This window comes from Giraffa tippelskirchi, chromosome 13 (genome assembly GCF_054371585.1).
Source record: "Giraffa tippelskirchi isolate mGirTip1 chromosome 13, T2T-mGirTip1v1.2.pri, whole genome shotgun sequence".
In the NCBI taxonomy this organism is placed as follows: Eukaryota; Metazoa; Chordata; class Mammalia; order Artiodactyla; family Giraffidae; genus Giraffa; species Giraffa tippelskirchi.
The window spans coordinates 99,610,667-99,623,040 of NC_137287.1; the positions used below are offsets into that span (position 1 = coordinate 99,610,667).

At 50.9% G+C, this 12,374-nt stretch overlaps 1 protein-coding gene and 1 long non-coding RNA gene across 20 annotated transcripts in view; one reads left to right on the forward strand and one right to left on the reverse strand.

Annotated features, from left to right (window-relative positions):
- The window catches only part of GNAS (GNAS complex locus), a 55,845-nt gene that overhangs the window by 17,857 nt on the left and 25,614 nt on the right, over positions 1-12,374 (reverse strand). For 9 of the 19 annotated variants that reach the window (XR_014073775.1, XM_081559394.1, XM_081559396.1 and 6 more), the window contains exon 1: positions 353-772. The exons of 4 other annotated variants lie outside the window; for them this stretch is intronic. Coding sequence is in view for 6 of the 15 variants with exons in the window: in XM_081559394.1 (XP_081415520.1) it covers positions 353-491 (139 nt within the window). In the remaining 9 variants the exon portion in view is untranslated. Of the gene's footprint in view, positions 1-352; positions 773-2,815; positions 3,004-12,374 lie in introns of those variants that run through there. 6 more of the 19 variants (XM_081559403.1, XM_081559402.1, XM_081559399.1 and 3 more) reach the window with 1 other exon arrangement.
- Positions 3,347-4,874, forward strand: LOC145533039 (uncharacterized). The gene is made up of 2 exons (XR_014073777.1): positions 3,347-3,436; positions 4,386-4,874. It is a non-coding gene; the product is annotated as an uncharacterized LOC145533039 (long non-coding RNA).

A 12,374-nucleotide genomic window follows, 5' to 3' on the forward strand; every position in this document is an offset into this window, starting at 1 on the left:
TCCCCAACACGCACCCGAAGCCCCGGCGCCGTGTAGGCCTCGCGAAGAGAGAGAGAGAGAGGGGAGGGCGCGGGGAGGACGGGAGAGGGACCGGGAGCGGACGGCCAGGGCAGGGAGCCCCGCGCCCGCGTCGCCACGGCCCCCCGCCCCATTTCGGGCCCCCGCCCGGCCGAATGGCGCCCCGGGGTCCCCCTTCCGGCCTCGCCCCCCGGAGGCTGAGCCCGCGGGCGGGCGGCGGGCTCGGGAGCGCGCGCCCGGGGCGGGGGGCGGGCTCGGCGCGCGCGGCCTGCGGGGCGCCCCGAGGGGCCCCCCCGGGCCGGGCCGGGGCCGGCGCCCCCCGCCCCGCCCTTACCCAGCAGCAGCAGACGGTGCGTGGCCCGGTAGACCTGCTTGTCCTTCTGCAGCTGCTTTTCGATCTTCTTGTTAGCCTCGCGCTGCGCCTTCTCCTCGTTGCGCTGGTCCTCGGTCTTGCTGTTTCCGAGACAGCCCATGGCGGCGGCGGCGGCGGCGGCGGGGCCGGGCGCGGGCGGCCTCACGCGGGCCGAGAGGGCCGGGGCAGCGCCGGGCGGGCGGGCGGGCCGGGCGCGGACTCGGCTCCTCGGGGAGGAGCGCGCGGGGAGGGCGGTGTCGCTGTGCCCGAGCGGAGCGCGCGGCTCCCAGCCCCTCGAGCCGGAGCCCAGGGGTCTGATGGCCGCCACGGAGCGAGGCGGACCTGAGACGGAGCTGCGGGCGCTGCTGCCGCCGCTGCCGCCGCCGCCGCTCTTATTGCCTCGGCCGGAGCCCCGCCGCCGCCCCGACCCAGAGCTCCGCGGCGGGCGGGGGGAGGCGGGGGGAGGCGGAGGCGGCGGCGGCGAGGGGGGTGGAAGGAGGAGGAGGAGGAGGGATGAGGAGCGGCCGCGGCGGCGGGGAGGGCGGGAGCTGGCGGAGGGAGGCGCCCCCCCGGGTACCCGGGGAGGGGGGTCCCTCCGCCTGCGTCCGGCCCGGGACGGGATGGGCGCGGGAGACGCCCCCTCGCCCCTCCTGGCTTGGGCCCCAGGCGGGGCCGGCCTCCGGGGGGAGAGGGGGCGTCTCCGAGCCGGTGACGACCCCTCGCACGACGCCAACGCTCCACCCCCCGGGCCGCGTCGCCCTGCGGCCCCCGAGGCCGAGCGCCCCCCTCCCCTCCCGCGGGCGCCGCCGAGGGGCCGGGGTGGGCGGAAGGGGAGGGAGTGCGAGCCAGAGCCCGGACTTAGGAAAATTTTCGAAAAGAAGTGAGAGACATAGAGAGAGCTAGAGAGCAGGGAAGTGTGGAAAAAGCGAGGCGAGCACGAACCAAACGACAGAGCAACTGAAAAGGAAAATGTGTCCAAACACACATACACAAATACTCAATAAAACTCCACACTACACAGCGATGGTGGTGTCTGGGGGCGGGGGCGGGGGTCTGACTTAGATGAGCCGCTCCTCGCGCCCCCCGTGCCGGGCGCCAGGGCCGGACCCGAAGGCACCCGAGGCCCCAGAGCGCCCTTGGCCTCTGCGCTTGGCCGGGCTGCCCACGAAGGAGAAGAAGGCGCAGCCCAGGAACATTCGGAAGCAGCAGGTCGCCCCGAAAAAGAAGCCACAGCCGCGTCCCTCGTCCGGGCTCGGGTGCAGCAGAAAGTCCAGCACCCACGCGGGGTTGCGCACGGAGAAGACCAGGAAGGTCAGCAGCGGCAGGTGGGCGCTCAGCGCGCTGATCTCCAGCCGCCCGGACGCCCACACGGCGCTCCTGAAGCCTCGCAGGGCGTCGAACAAGTCGTCGTAGTCGTCGTCCTCGCCACTCGAGTCCGTGTCCCACTCAATCCAGATCCTACTCGTGGCCCCGGCGCCGGCGCCCACGCCGACCCCGGCGGCGCCCTCCACGGCGCCCTCGACGGCGGCGGCGGCGCCGGCCACGGCGGCGACCTCCGAGCCTCGGGCCTCCTCCTGGGCTTCTAGCCCCTTCTTCTTCATCTTCTTCTGCATCTTCTCCAACTTCTTCCTCTCCTTCTCCTTCTTCTTCTCCTCTTTTCTTCTCTGCTCCAGCAGCTTCTTCTCCATCTTCCGCCGCTCTTTCTCGGTCAGCAACTTCTCGCCGGGCGCCTCTTGCTGCGACTTCTGGGGCTTCTCGGCGACCCCTTTCTTCCGCGACGCGCGCTGCTCGGCCAGCGCTGCAGCCACCGCCGCAGCTTCGGCAGCCACCTCGGCCGCAGCCAACGCTGTCTTCCTCTCGCTCTCCAACGCTCGAGCTTTGAGTTTCATGGCCATCTTCAGCATGACGGCTCGGCCACCTCGGGGTGCCTGGCTCTCGCCTGGCCCGGGCGCCCTGTTTGCCCCCGGCCTCGGGCTGGCCGGACCCCGTGCGCCCCGTGTCGGGGGAGTCTGTTGAGATCCCCGCGGCTCTGTCCCGGGGGCCGCGGAGCGCGGCTGCTGGGCTTTGTCCGGGCTGCTGGGCTGGCTGCCTAAGAGTTAGCGCCAAAACGGATGAGCAAACGAAAAAGGGGCGAGAACAAACCAAAAAGCACCCAACAATACGAGAAATCAAAAAGCACCAATAAATGTCAAACAACTCAAAAAAGAAAAAGTGCAGAAGGCGCGATGGCACGAGTTTGCTGTTACCCTCAGGCGCTCCTTGGTTAGGCTCTTGGGCACGCCAATGGAGAAGAGAAAAGAGAAGAGAGAGAATTGGGGGGTGCCCCGAAGGCTCGGGTAGGGCGGTAGTGCCGGGGCGCCCCTGCCCTGTCCCGGCCCCGGTGGCTGTTGCCCCGCGCCGGGCGACTCGCACTTCCGCGGGAGGCCACGGTGCCCCCGGACTTACATGTGAGTGAGGTGCACTCACACGCAAGGCAGTGCCTGCCTGCCTGCCTGCCGGCCGCCCGCCGCCGCCCCGCGCCGGGAGGCTTCGCTCTAGCCGCGGCGCCGCCGCCCGGAGCCGGAGAGCCAGCAAGCGAGCAGCGCGCTGGGCCGGCCACCTGACGCAGCCCGCTCCGCGGTGCCGACGCGACTGAGCGTGCCCGCCGGAGAGCAGCGCTCCTAAGCGGCCCGATGACGCCCCAGCCTCTCTTCAGAGGACGGACCCACCGCGGCGGCCCCTATAAACCGAAGGGGAAGCCGAAAAATCGGCCCGCCGGGGACGTGCCCAAATGGGCTGCCGCGCACCCCGGGGGTGCGGGCGGGTGCGGGGGACCACGCGGGTGTGGGCGCGGGGTGTGGGGGACGCAGCTCTGGGGGGCTCGGGGGCGCCCAAGGCGGTGGGCGCCGGTCCCCGCCTCCCAGACCTGCCTCCCAATTTTCGGTGAGTGGTGTAGCCCTGGGCGGCGTGCAAAGTGTGCGACGGCGGCGCTTGCCTGGCCGCGCGCCTCCTTACCTCCCGCTTCCCGGTTAGCGTGCGCGGGGCCGGCCACCCAGCCCTCCCTCCCAGCGGCGCGCGCCCGCGGAGGTAGGTGTCGGCACTAATTAATCGCCGCGCGCGATAGGCGATGTGAAGTGTGATATGAGCGCAGAACGAGCATCATCGCCAGGTGAAGCCGGCGACGCGAGAGCCTAGCGCTGGTGGCCAGGTCGCGGGGTCGGCGCCCTCGGAGTCCTGCCGGGCAGGCGAGGTGGTGGGCCAGTGTGTCCCGGTTATCAGTAGCTGGGCCTGCGGGCCGCGGTGGCTGGGGGTGTTCTGGAACAGATGGAAAAGTAGTTTATTGATCACGAATTTGTTTGAGAATTGTTTAAAAACTTTCAAGTGTTTCACCCACCCCACCCCAGCACTGTCCCATTTAAGGATACGGTAGACCGAGCGCAGTGGGTTAAGGGCAGTGACACCGAGTCAGTCCTCAACGGCTCGGCAGCGGCTCGCTTTTCCTGGGACCTTGGTTGAGTTATTTGAAGTCAAGCGGGTGTCTGCTTGGGTACAATTCATTCATTCATTCAATAAAAGTTTGGTCCCAGCAGCCCACCTGGTGTCCAGGTGAGTCAAGAGTAGCCAGGACGTCAGTCTAAGACCTTGGCAACTGCCTTTGGTGGTTCACGGGCCACCTGCCAATCAACCAAAATTCACAAGTAGTCACGATTACTACTCTCTCCCTTCTTTAACTTTCTTTCACTTTGAAACAGTCATTAAAACTTTGGATAAAAGTTGGAGTGATAAAAAGAAAGGAAAACAGCCTATTTGTAAATGGAAACACAGCTAACATACCTAGGGGGTGGGGTGATTGATTGGTTGGGTCAGAGGCCTTGAGTAAATTGTCCCTATAGTTTTTCTTTGAAAATAGAAAGGCACTGTTAATCATTCAACGGGACTGTTGAAATTCCCCCCTTCCCCCAGTTTGCTCAACTCAAAATAAGAAAAGGTGTGACAGATGAAGGTGTCACCTATTATTTGTTGTTGACCCCATCAGGTATACCTCTGCGCCCCCTCACCTCCCACTTCTACAGGGCCTCACTTCATGAACCTGAGAGATGGCGAGGGCAATTCAAAGTCAGCAGAGAACACTCGGAATTAAGAACAGGAAGCGAAATCTTCACGCCAGACTCTCATGGTCTATATCTGCTCCTCTCCCAGACATTCTAGGACTCCGCAGAAAAGTTGCTGTGTTTGCCCTTCCATCCCCATTCCCAAATCAGCCAGGTTCTGATCATGCTCTGGATATGTCCTCTCTTTCCACACAAAAATAACACCTTCTGTCAACAGAAACCTCAAAGGAACTGCCGTCCACCAAAACAAAAACGGATAAAAATATTCACCCTATAGACTAGAATGTTCTCATAAATTCCACAGTAAGGCTGTCTGAAACTATGACAATCATTCACCAGCTAGATTAGAAACTACCTAAAGATTGAGTTTTGTATCTTTACCTATTAAATAAAAACCTCTTGCTTGAATTTGATTAATTGATCGATTGTCATTTTTAAAAATTGGTGAAGGCTTATAAGGAGGAGGAACAGGCCAGATTTTTGTTAAGCTCCATTTGTTTCAAAGCATCTTCCTTCCTGCTTCTAATGTGGCGAAGAGCAAATACATTGTATTTAAGAGGAACAAGGTAAATAGTAACCAATACAACCTTGATACTTATGCCAGTAGCTACACATTACTACAAAGAATATAATGAAGAGTCTCCTTATTTGGAAATCCCTAAGTTGGGTTACCATCTCCCCCCTTTTAGATAAATATGACGCCTGAACTTTGAAAGGAGTAAAGCTGTCCCATGTCATATGCTGACACATATTCCAGGCAAGTACAATCAGGACTATTGTCCTAGAATGTATAAAGCAAGGTCAGGCTTCAGCCACTTCAACTTCTAACCTGGCAGGGCATTCTTGGAAAAAAAATTTTTCTTTTTTTTAGTGTAGGTTTCACCTATATTTTATTATGACCAACCATTGATGAACAAATAAAGCATTTACTTTGTAAATATATGACAGCAGGTGGAATCAATGGTTTACAGGTAAGCAAAGGCAACTAAGAGCTCTGAAACACAAGCTCGTTTGTGGTCTGCTCAGCTTTCTGTTTTCACCCGACACAAAGTGAAAGATGAGATTTTACTTAATTGGCGTGGTGAGCTGATACTGTCTACAGTTTTCAGTCTAGCAGTTGACTTACCCAGGGCTTTAAAAGTTTTAATTTAAAAAAAATTTTAAAAAGGCTTTCAGGTTCAGAGGCCACCATGCGTGACCTTTTCATATGAATTAGTGATTTATTTTAATAGGTTGTTACCATTTTAAGTGCCTGGTTTATGCTTTGAGAGTGGAGCAATCCATTAGCATAATTCTTGGAACAGTCCAGACTGGAGAGTTTTCCAGTGGAAGGGGCCTCTTGTTTGGCTCAGGGAGAGATGGAAGTCGTGGAAATTTCAAGCTCTGAAGAGGGGCAAAGGGCCAGAATGTCCCGGGTGTAAAGTGCCTGGTTCAGGTGACCTGCTCCTGGCCAAAGCCAGCAAGTGGGGATAATAACACACCGGTAACCTAAACACTAGGTCACCTCCTGCTATGACTTTGTGAAACAGAGGGGGGTCCCATGCTATACACATGGCTGACTGATCAACAGTTCCCTCCAGCAAAGCATACTTTACAACAATGGATGGATTGGCAAGTAGGGGTTTTTTTTGTTTTTTTTTTTTAGTGATCTTGTAAGCTTCATATTTATGGGTGGATGTGTTCCTTGGCTCTTTTGCATCTTCCTGTCTGAGAAAGAATGCCTCGTCTGCTTTTAGAAGCAATATACTCACTATAGCTCAGAATCTTGAAAACGTTTTTACACTTAATAGTGTAATTAAGTTTTTGGACAAGCATGTGTTCTTCTTGGCCTTTCATTAGATGGGTCATTGTGAGGTTCCAGAGAAAATAAAATTATGATATTATTTTAATAGCCTAGGAAACAAATAGGTTTCCACCAAAACAGAAACCTTAGCTGTTTTTAATAATAATGTTTAGTACTTCAATGGTGCTGTCTTTAAAGCACATTTTGCACTTTATTTAACTAGAATGACTGAAATTGTTGCAAATGAATGTGACTTGAAACCTGTACTATACACGTGATGAAGCAGGTATTGTAAAAAGCCTTCCTAGTTAATCCCTGATGAGAAGGTTCTATTACTTAGTCCCATAAAGTTCTTTATAATCTAATGTACTGCTTACCTAGGGCATTTTTTTCCTTGTCACATTCACTAGTTAATAGCGACAACCACAAAGTAACCCTAAACTTGCATTCAAAACTAAACATGGTGTTCAAGTTAGTGAAACTTCCTTTCAAAAGCTGACATTAAGGAACTAACTACAGGGCCACATGAAATTTCCCAATTTGATTCCTATTAATGAATTCTAAAATAATTTATTTTTAACTTAGAATATACTCTAATCAAAACAAAATATGGAGGCACATTGGCCAATGTGTTTGGACCCAATTTCTTGAGCCAGTAGCTTTGGGATACCGATCAAACATCTTAAAACCACGGTTCACAAAATGAGGGAAACTGGGTTTTTGGTGCTTTGATGGATCTTTCCTGACTCTGATGGATGGACACCATCAAAGAGAGGAATATCCTGGTCTCTATGATGCCCAGTTCCCAAGACCCTTAGTGCCTTTCTCATGACATCCCCAGGAGTGGACTTTTAACAAAGTCACCAAACACTTTGAAAGTGGGACACAATAAAGTAAAGTGTACACTGTTCCTTTTACAAACTTAAGCCTTAATGATGATACACATGATGGCCCTGAAAAGATTCAAGGTAGATAATTTGGATTAGGGGTTTACTGACATCAACCACAGATCAATGGACCCACTTACTGGAGGTCCTAATTGAGGGGTGAGGTATGTAAAACTGTTACCACTCTATAGCAGAAGAGTTAATTTTCCTAAACCAAACTAACTTTTGTTAGGTAATGGGAAAGCCTGTTGCTTCAAACTTTTAATTTGGCCTTTAGGATACAATTTCATCCAAGATGGGAAATAATGCAAGGAGGACTAGTTAACAATAGGTACAGGGTCAGCTCACTTGTGTCTTTGATCACAAGATGTCTTATTTAAATGACATTTTGATTCAACATCTTATTAAACAAGTACCAACAGGAAAAAACAAAAAGCAAGTTGGCGCAATCAAGAGAGCCCTAAAGTCCTAATGAGATATCTGGAGATAAAATAAATCTTTTAATTGTTATGATTTTAAAGATTTGGGTTTTTTTTTTCCTCATTGCATTCAATTCTTCAAATTTAGCCCCGTATAATTAAGTGTTTAGAGCATTAAACCCTCTGGATGAATCAGGTAATAAATTTCCTTTCATTAAGGGCTGTCTTGTGTATAAAGGAAATAACTGCTAAATACAACTTTTACCATCTTGGCGTTTTTACTGTATTTACCTACCAACCAAGTATAGATGACTGTTTTCAAACAGGCTTGCAATTAGTTACTAGCCTCAGTTTGGGACAAGTGAGATTCTGATGGGGCTGTGGGTGTTACTTGCCTTTGACCCTCCCCGCTAAACCCACTTCCATCTGTTGTTTGTAAACCCAGAATTAAGCAATTAATGGGACATAATTAGTCACACATTTATCTAAAACTGTGGGTACATTTTCATCTTTCTGTGTTTGCCCACACATGTTGAAAATGAAATAGAAAAATGTATAATTATAGTTTAGCTCCACCTCCTTCCCTGGGTTTTTATTTTGAGGGGCACACATGCTTGGTTCCCAGAGAAGCCCCAGCTTTGCCCACTCCCCCCTCCCCCCTCCATCTCCATTTAGCCTCTGTTTGGTCAAAACTCAGTATTTGCCCAGAGAATGTGCCCTCAACTCTGTCAGCAGTCCATGGAGGACTGGGCAGCGTGCACAGCCCTCTGCCTGATGAGCCAGGAGCTACTCAACTCAGCAAAGCCCAGATGCTACAGCGGCTTCCTCAGGTCTTTGCCGACCTCTGGAAGTTATGAGGAAGAGAGAACTAGCCAGCTGAAACAACGGGCATTTGCAATCAGTCTGGGATCAGATGGAAAGGAGATGTTTTCAAGAGCTACAGACCTCAGCTGTGCCCACAGCCACGTCCCAGGGTCTCTGCCTGCCGCCCAGAACCAGGAAGGCAGCCTCTGCCCATTTTCTCGAACATTCTTGTTTCTTGGTCGCTGAAGTCTCTACTACCTTCTCAGATTACGGCTCCTTTTGTGCTAATTACACCGAAAAAATTGAAAGAATGTCGCTGACTTTACAAAGAACACAAAGCAGGCTTGCTTAAAAAACTAAATATAGCCAATTTCTTTCAGAAGGCGGACCACTCAGCCTTCAAAACGATTTGCACTGTGTGGATTAACTGCAGATGGACAATTCATTTATGAAGACCCCAGTGACAGAAAGGAGGATACATTTAAAATGTGGGTCGCTTTGGGGGGCCGTTCACATGAAGTCCAAAGCTCTGATTAATGATGAACCGCCCCCCACCAGCAACACACACCCAGCGCTTAACTGTAAAATAAGACTTGCCAGTGATAGCAGGCTAATATAAGTTACCATGAAAAGAGGAAAGAAATGGAATACCACTGTGTAGAAAGCTATGTACTATGCTGGTAAAAATATAAATGAGAGGAAAAGAAAGTCTAACTTCTCACCCTGGGAGGCTGCGCCGGCCACGAAACAAGAGGATGCTGTTTTTGCAACTCTCTCTTCTCCATTATATAAGGAATGGTCTTTTAAAAGAAAGAATTGGGAAGCGCATGTTGCTGGCCAAGAAAATTACGGATGGCATCCCCACGCTCCTTCTATGAAATCCTCTAAGGGTTAATAGGTGAACAGTAGCCACTTGGAATGATTTATTTTTCTAAGGAACATTAAATACTGAATTGCTCATGCTGAAATAATGCCACAGCTGTGACCCTTAGGGCTGCATTTTGGACACCGGTTCAAGTGACAGGTGTACTCGATGTATGCCCAGCTTGGCTGAAATTGTGAGGCCTAACTCAAGTTTTCCCCCTCGACTCATTGGTGGCAACTCCGGAGCCAGCCATGAAAGGGCCTTTTGCCATGGAAGACCATGTGTGCTCAGCGGTCAACAAAAATGCCAGCCCTGGGTTGGGCATGGGGAGGATGGGGGCTCCTGCTCCCTGAATAGAAAACAAGAAAATCAAGACAGACAGAAGACAGAGGGAAGAGGAAGTGGGAGCTGAGAAGTCTGATTTGAAATCCTTCTAGGTTTTAAAGCAAACAGATCTGTCCTTGGAGGATTTTAGCAAATGAAGCAAGCCCGGGATTCTAGGAAATGTGTCACCAAAATTGGTATTACTAGAGGAAGTGGCACAAAGCTGGAAATTCGGAGTCTAATCTGTAACAGACTAATTACACCTATTTTTATCCCAGGGTTGCAGTGACCTAACACCAAGAAATAAAACTCTATAGGAAACTAGCCCTTCATTGATAGAAGACATGAATACCTTGAGAGTGGGGGGCAGAGCAAAGGTTTCACTAGGTCCCTTAATCTGACCAAGGGTTAGACATCAGCACTCACTCATGAAGGCAGCTGATGTTTGAGGAAAGCCAGTGAAGGCTCCAGACCAAACCTTGGGAGCTCTGGCATGAAGTGAGCAACTCTGCAATGTCCAGAAGTCTGGCCTGAGCAAAATGCCTATAGGGTGTCCCAGTGGTTTGCAGAGGGCAAGAAGAAGGCTGGGCTAAGTCAAGAAGGAGCCCAGATGAAGGTTTCTTTCGTCTATCCCACCAGCCACAAAGGCATGGGGTCCCTATCTTTTGGCAAGATGGTGTCAGGTGGCTGATGGACAGAGAACCACCTCCAGAAGTTGACAAATGTCCCACTTTGGGGGCTGGTTCCGATAAGGATGCTTCTCATGAGGATGATGGTTGAAGCTATTGCGCCCTTATTCTGAAAAGGCAAATCTCTACCTTCTGAGTACAGGATGCTTTCATAATTGGATTCCCTGGGAGCTGCTTCAAAAAGCTAATGAAAGAATCTTTCAGAGGAAGCTGATATAAAACTTACCTGGGATGCAAAGACATCTAATCTTCAAGCTAAATGGATACTCTGTTTACTCATAACCATTCAAAGCATCCTAAAGTCTAGAAAGACCTAGACCTAGTTCAGTTCAGTTGCTGAGTGGTGTCCGACTCTTTGAGACCCCATGGACTGCAGCATGCCAGGCCTCCCTGTCCATCACCAACTCTCTGAGTTTATTCAAGAGCCTAGTCACAAAGACCTAACTCGTTAGCTGCAAATTCCTATCATAGTGTTATTATTAACCCAGGCCTCAGGGGGGCGCTCCAGAGCAGGGGAACTGAAAGTCTTTCTCAGCCTTCAAAGGGAATTTCTTAAATAGTTTTGAGTAAAAATCAGTAATCAGCCTGAATACATTTCAGTGATCTGCCACAAGTTAGTTGAATACAAAAGAGAAAAAAAAAAAAAATCCAAATTGTGAACTAACTAGGGTGATCCCCAAGGACACTTAATGTTTTCATCTCAGATATAAGATAACTTTATATTTCATTTGCCTTGCACATTCTTAAATGTGCTAAATAGATGTGTATTCCTCACCTTGGCATAACTATATATCCTCTAGATTTACTGAGGGTACAGAAGGCAGAGAAGGGAACTTTGCAAAAAAGAATAAGAAGAAAACTAAAGAATAGAACTCTACAACAAAAATTTAGTTTCTAAAATGGATGCCAAAATAGAAGAGACAGTGAGAGAAAAATATATGCATGATTTCAGTAAAACTACAAACACACCAAAAAGGTACTAGCAACATGAAAACCCCAGGGAAACAAACAAACAAAATCACTCTAATTTATAGTAATTGAACCCTTGCTGCACCTTCCTCCCAACACCTGATAGTTCTGTGAAATCACCCAGCTGTCACTCTTTTCCTCTTAGCAATGTGACACTGATTTGTCATTATTAGAATTCAGAGGTCTGCTTAATGAACTCTTAATAAATGAAAGTCATCAATTCTTGACCTTTTCCCCCTGAAATTCTCTGTATGTGGTTAAACTGCTGAAAAAGTATCTTCAAGGTTCTGTGACTATAACATAAAAATAAAAGATCAAGGCTGGGTGGCTTGGGAAGTCTGAGCAGATTTGGGTTCTGCCCTGCCTGCACCCCAGAGGGAAAATGAGTAAGATCGATTGGAAACAGCATCTGGGGGTAATAGCAGTGTTCTGCTTTGGCTGAGCTGTCCGCAAATAGAACTACTCTGCCTGAGACTGAAGTGCAGGAGGGAGGGGTGCCAAGGAGCCTTCCCCCTTCCTCTGCCCCCACTAGCATCCCCTTCCTACCCTACCTGCCTGGCTATTGAAAGAAATTGGAGCCCAAAGAGTCTGAATCAGCTAGCCAAATGAGAAAGAAAGAGAAGAGATTGATGATCGAGTCCTAGTTTTAGTGACTCTGAGAATAAAGGATTGGGGGGGCACTTTTTTAAGAAACTGAATCATGACCTTTTTTATTTTTCCTATGAAAGCAATATTCCTCGTCAGTATCTTTCACTAGCTTCCCTGAGCTGGTGGTAACCTAAGACAAAATGAGGGCAGGTGGCTTCAGCCTCCTCTTCGTGCTAAGGTGGCCACGGGCACCAGATAAATCTTGACCCTGACAATGGTGCTGCCAAGAGCCTAATCACAAAGACTGCCCTCTGTGTGCCTGCCTGTAAAGACCGGTGACCCTCTGGCCCTCTGCAGCAGACTCCAGGTGGCCGCTGCAGAGAAAGCACGAGGGTCTCACGTCTTATTCATGCCCCTTCTAGTTCCTCATTCCTCAGAGAGCAGGCTGGCTTTCTAGGTCTGTCTCCTCTGATCCCTAAAAATAAGTTGACTTGGCGGGGGTGGGGGCAGGAATGTCAGGGGAGGGGGTCAGATGAGCTGATCCTCAAATGTTCCACAAACTGGCTGTCTGGGGACAAAACATCC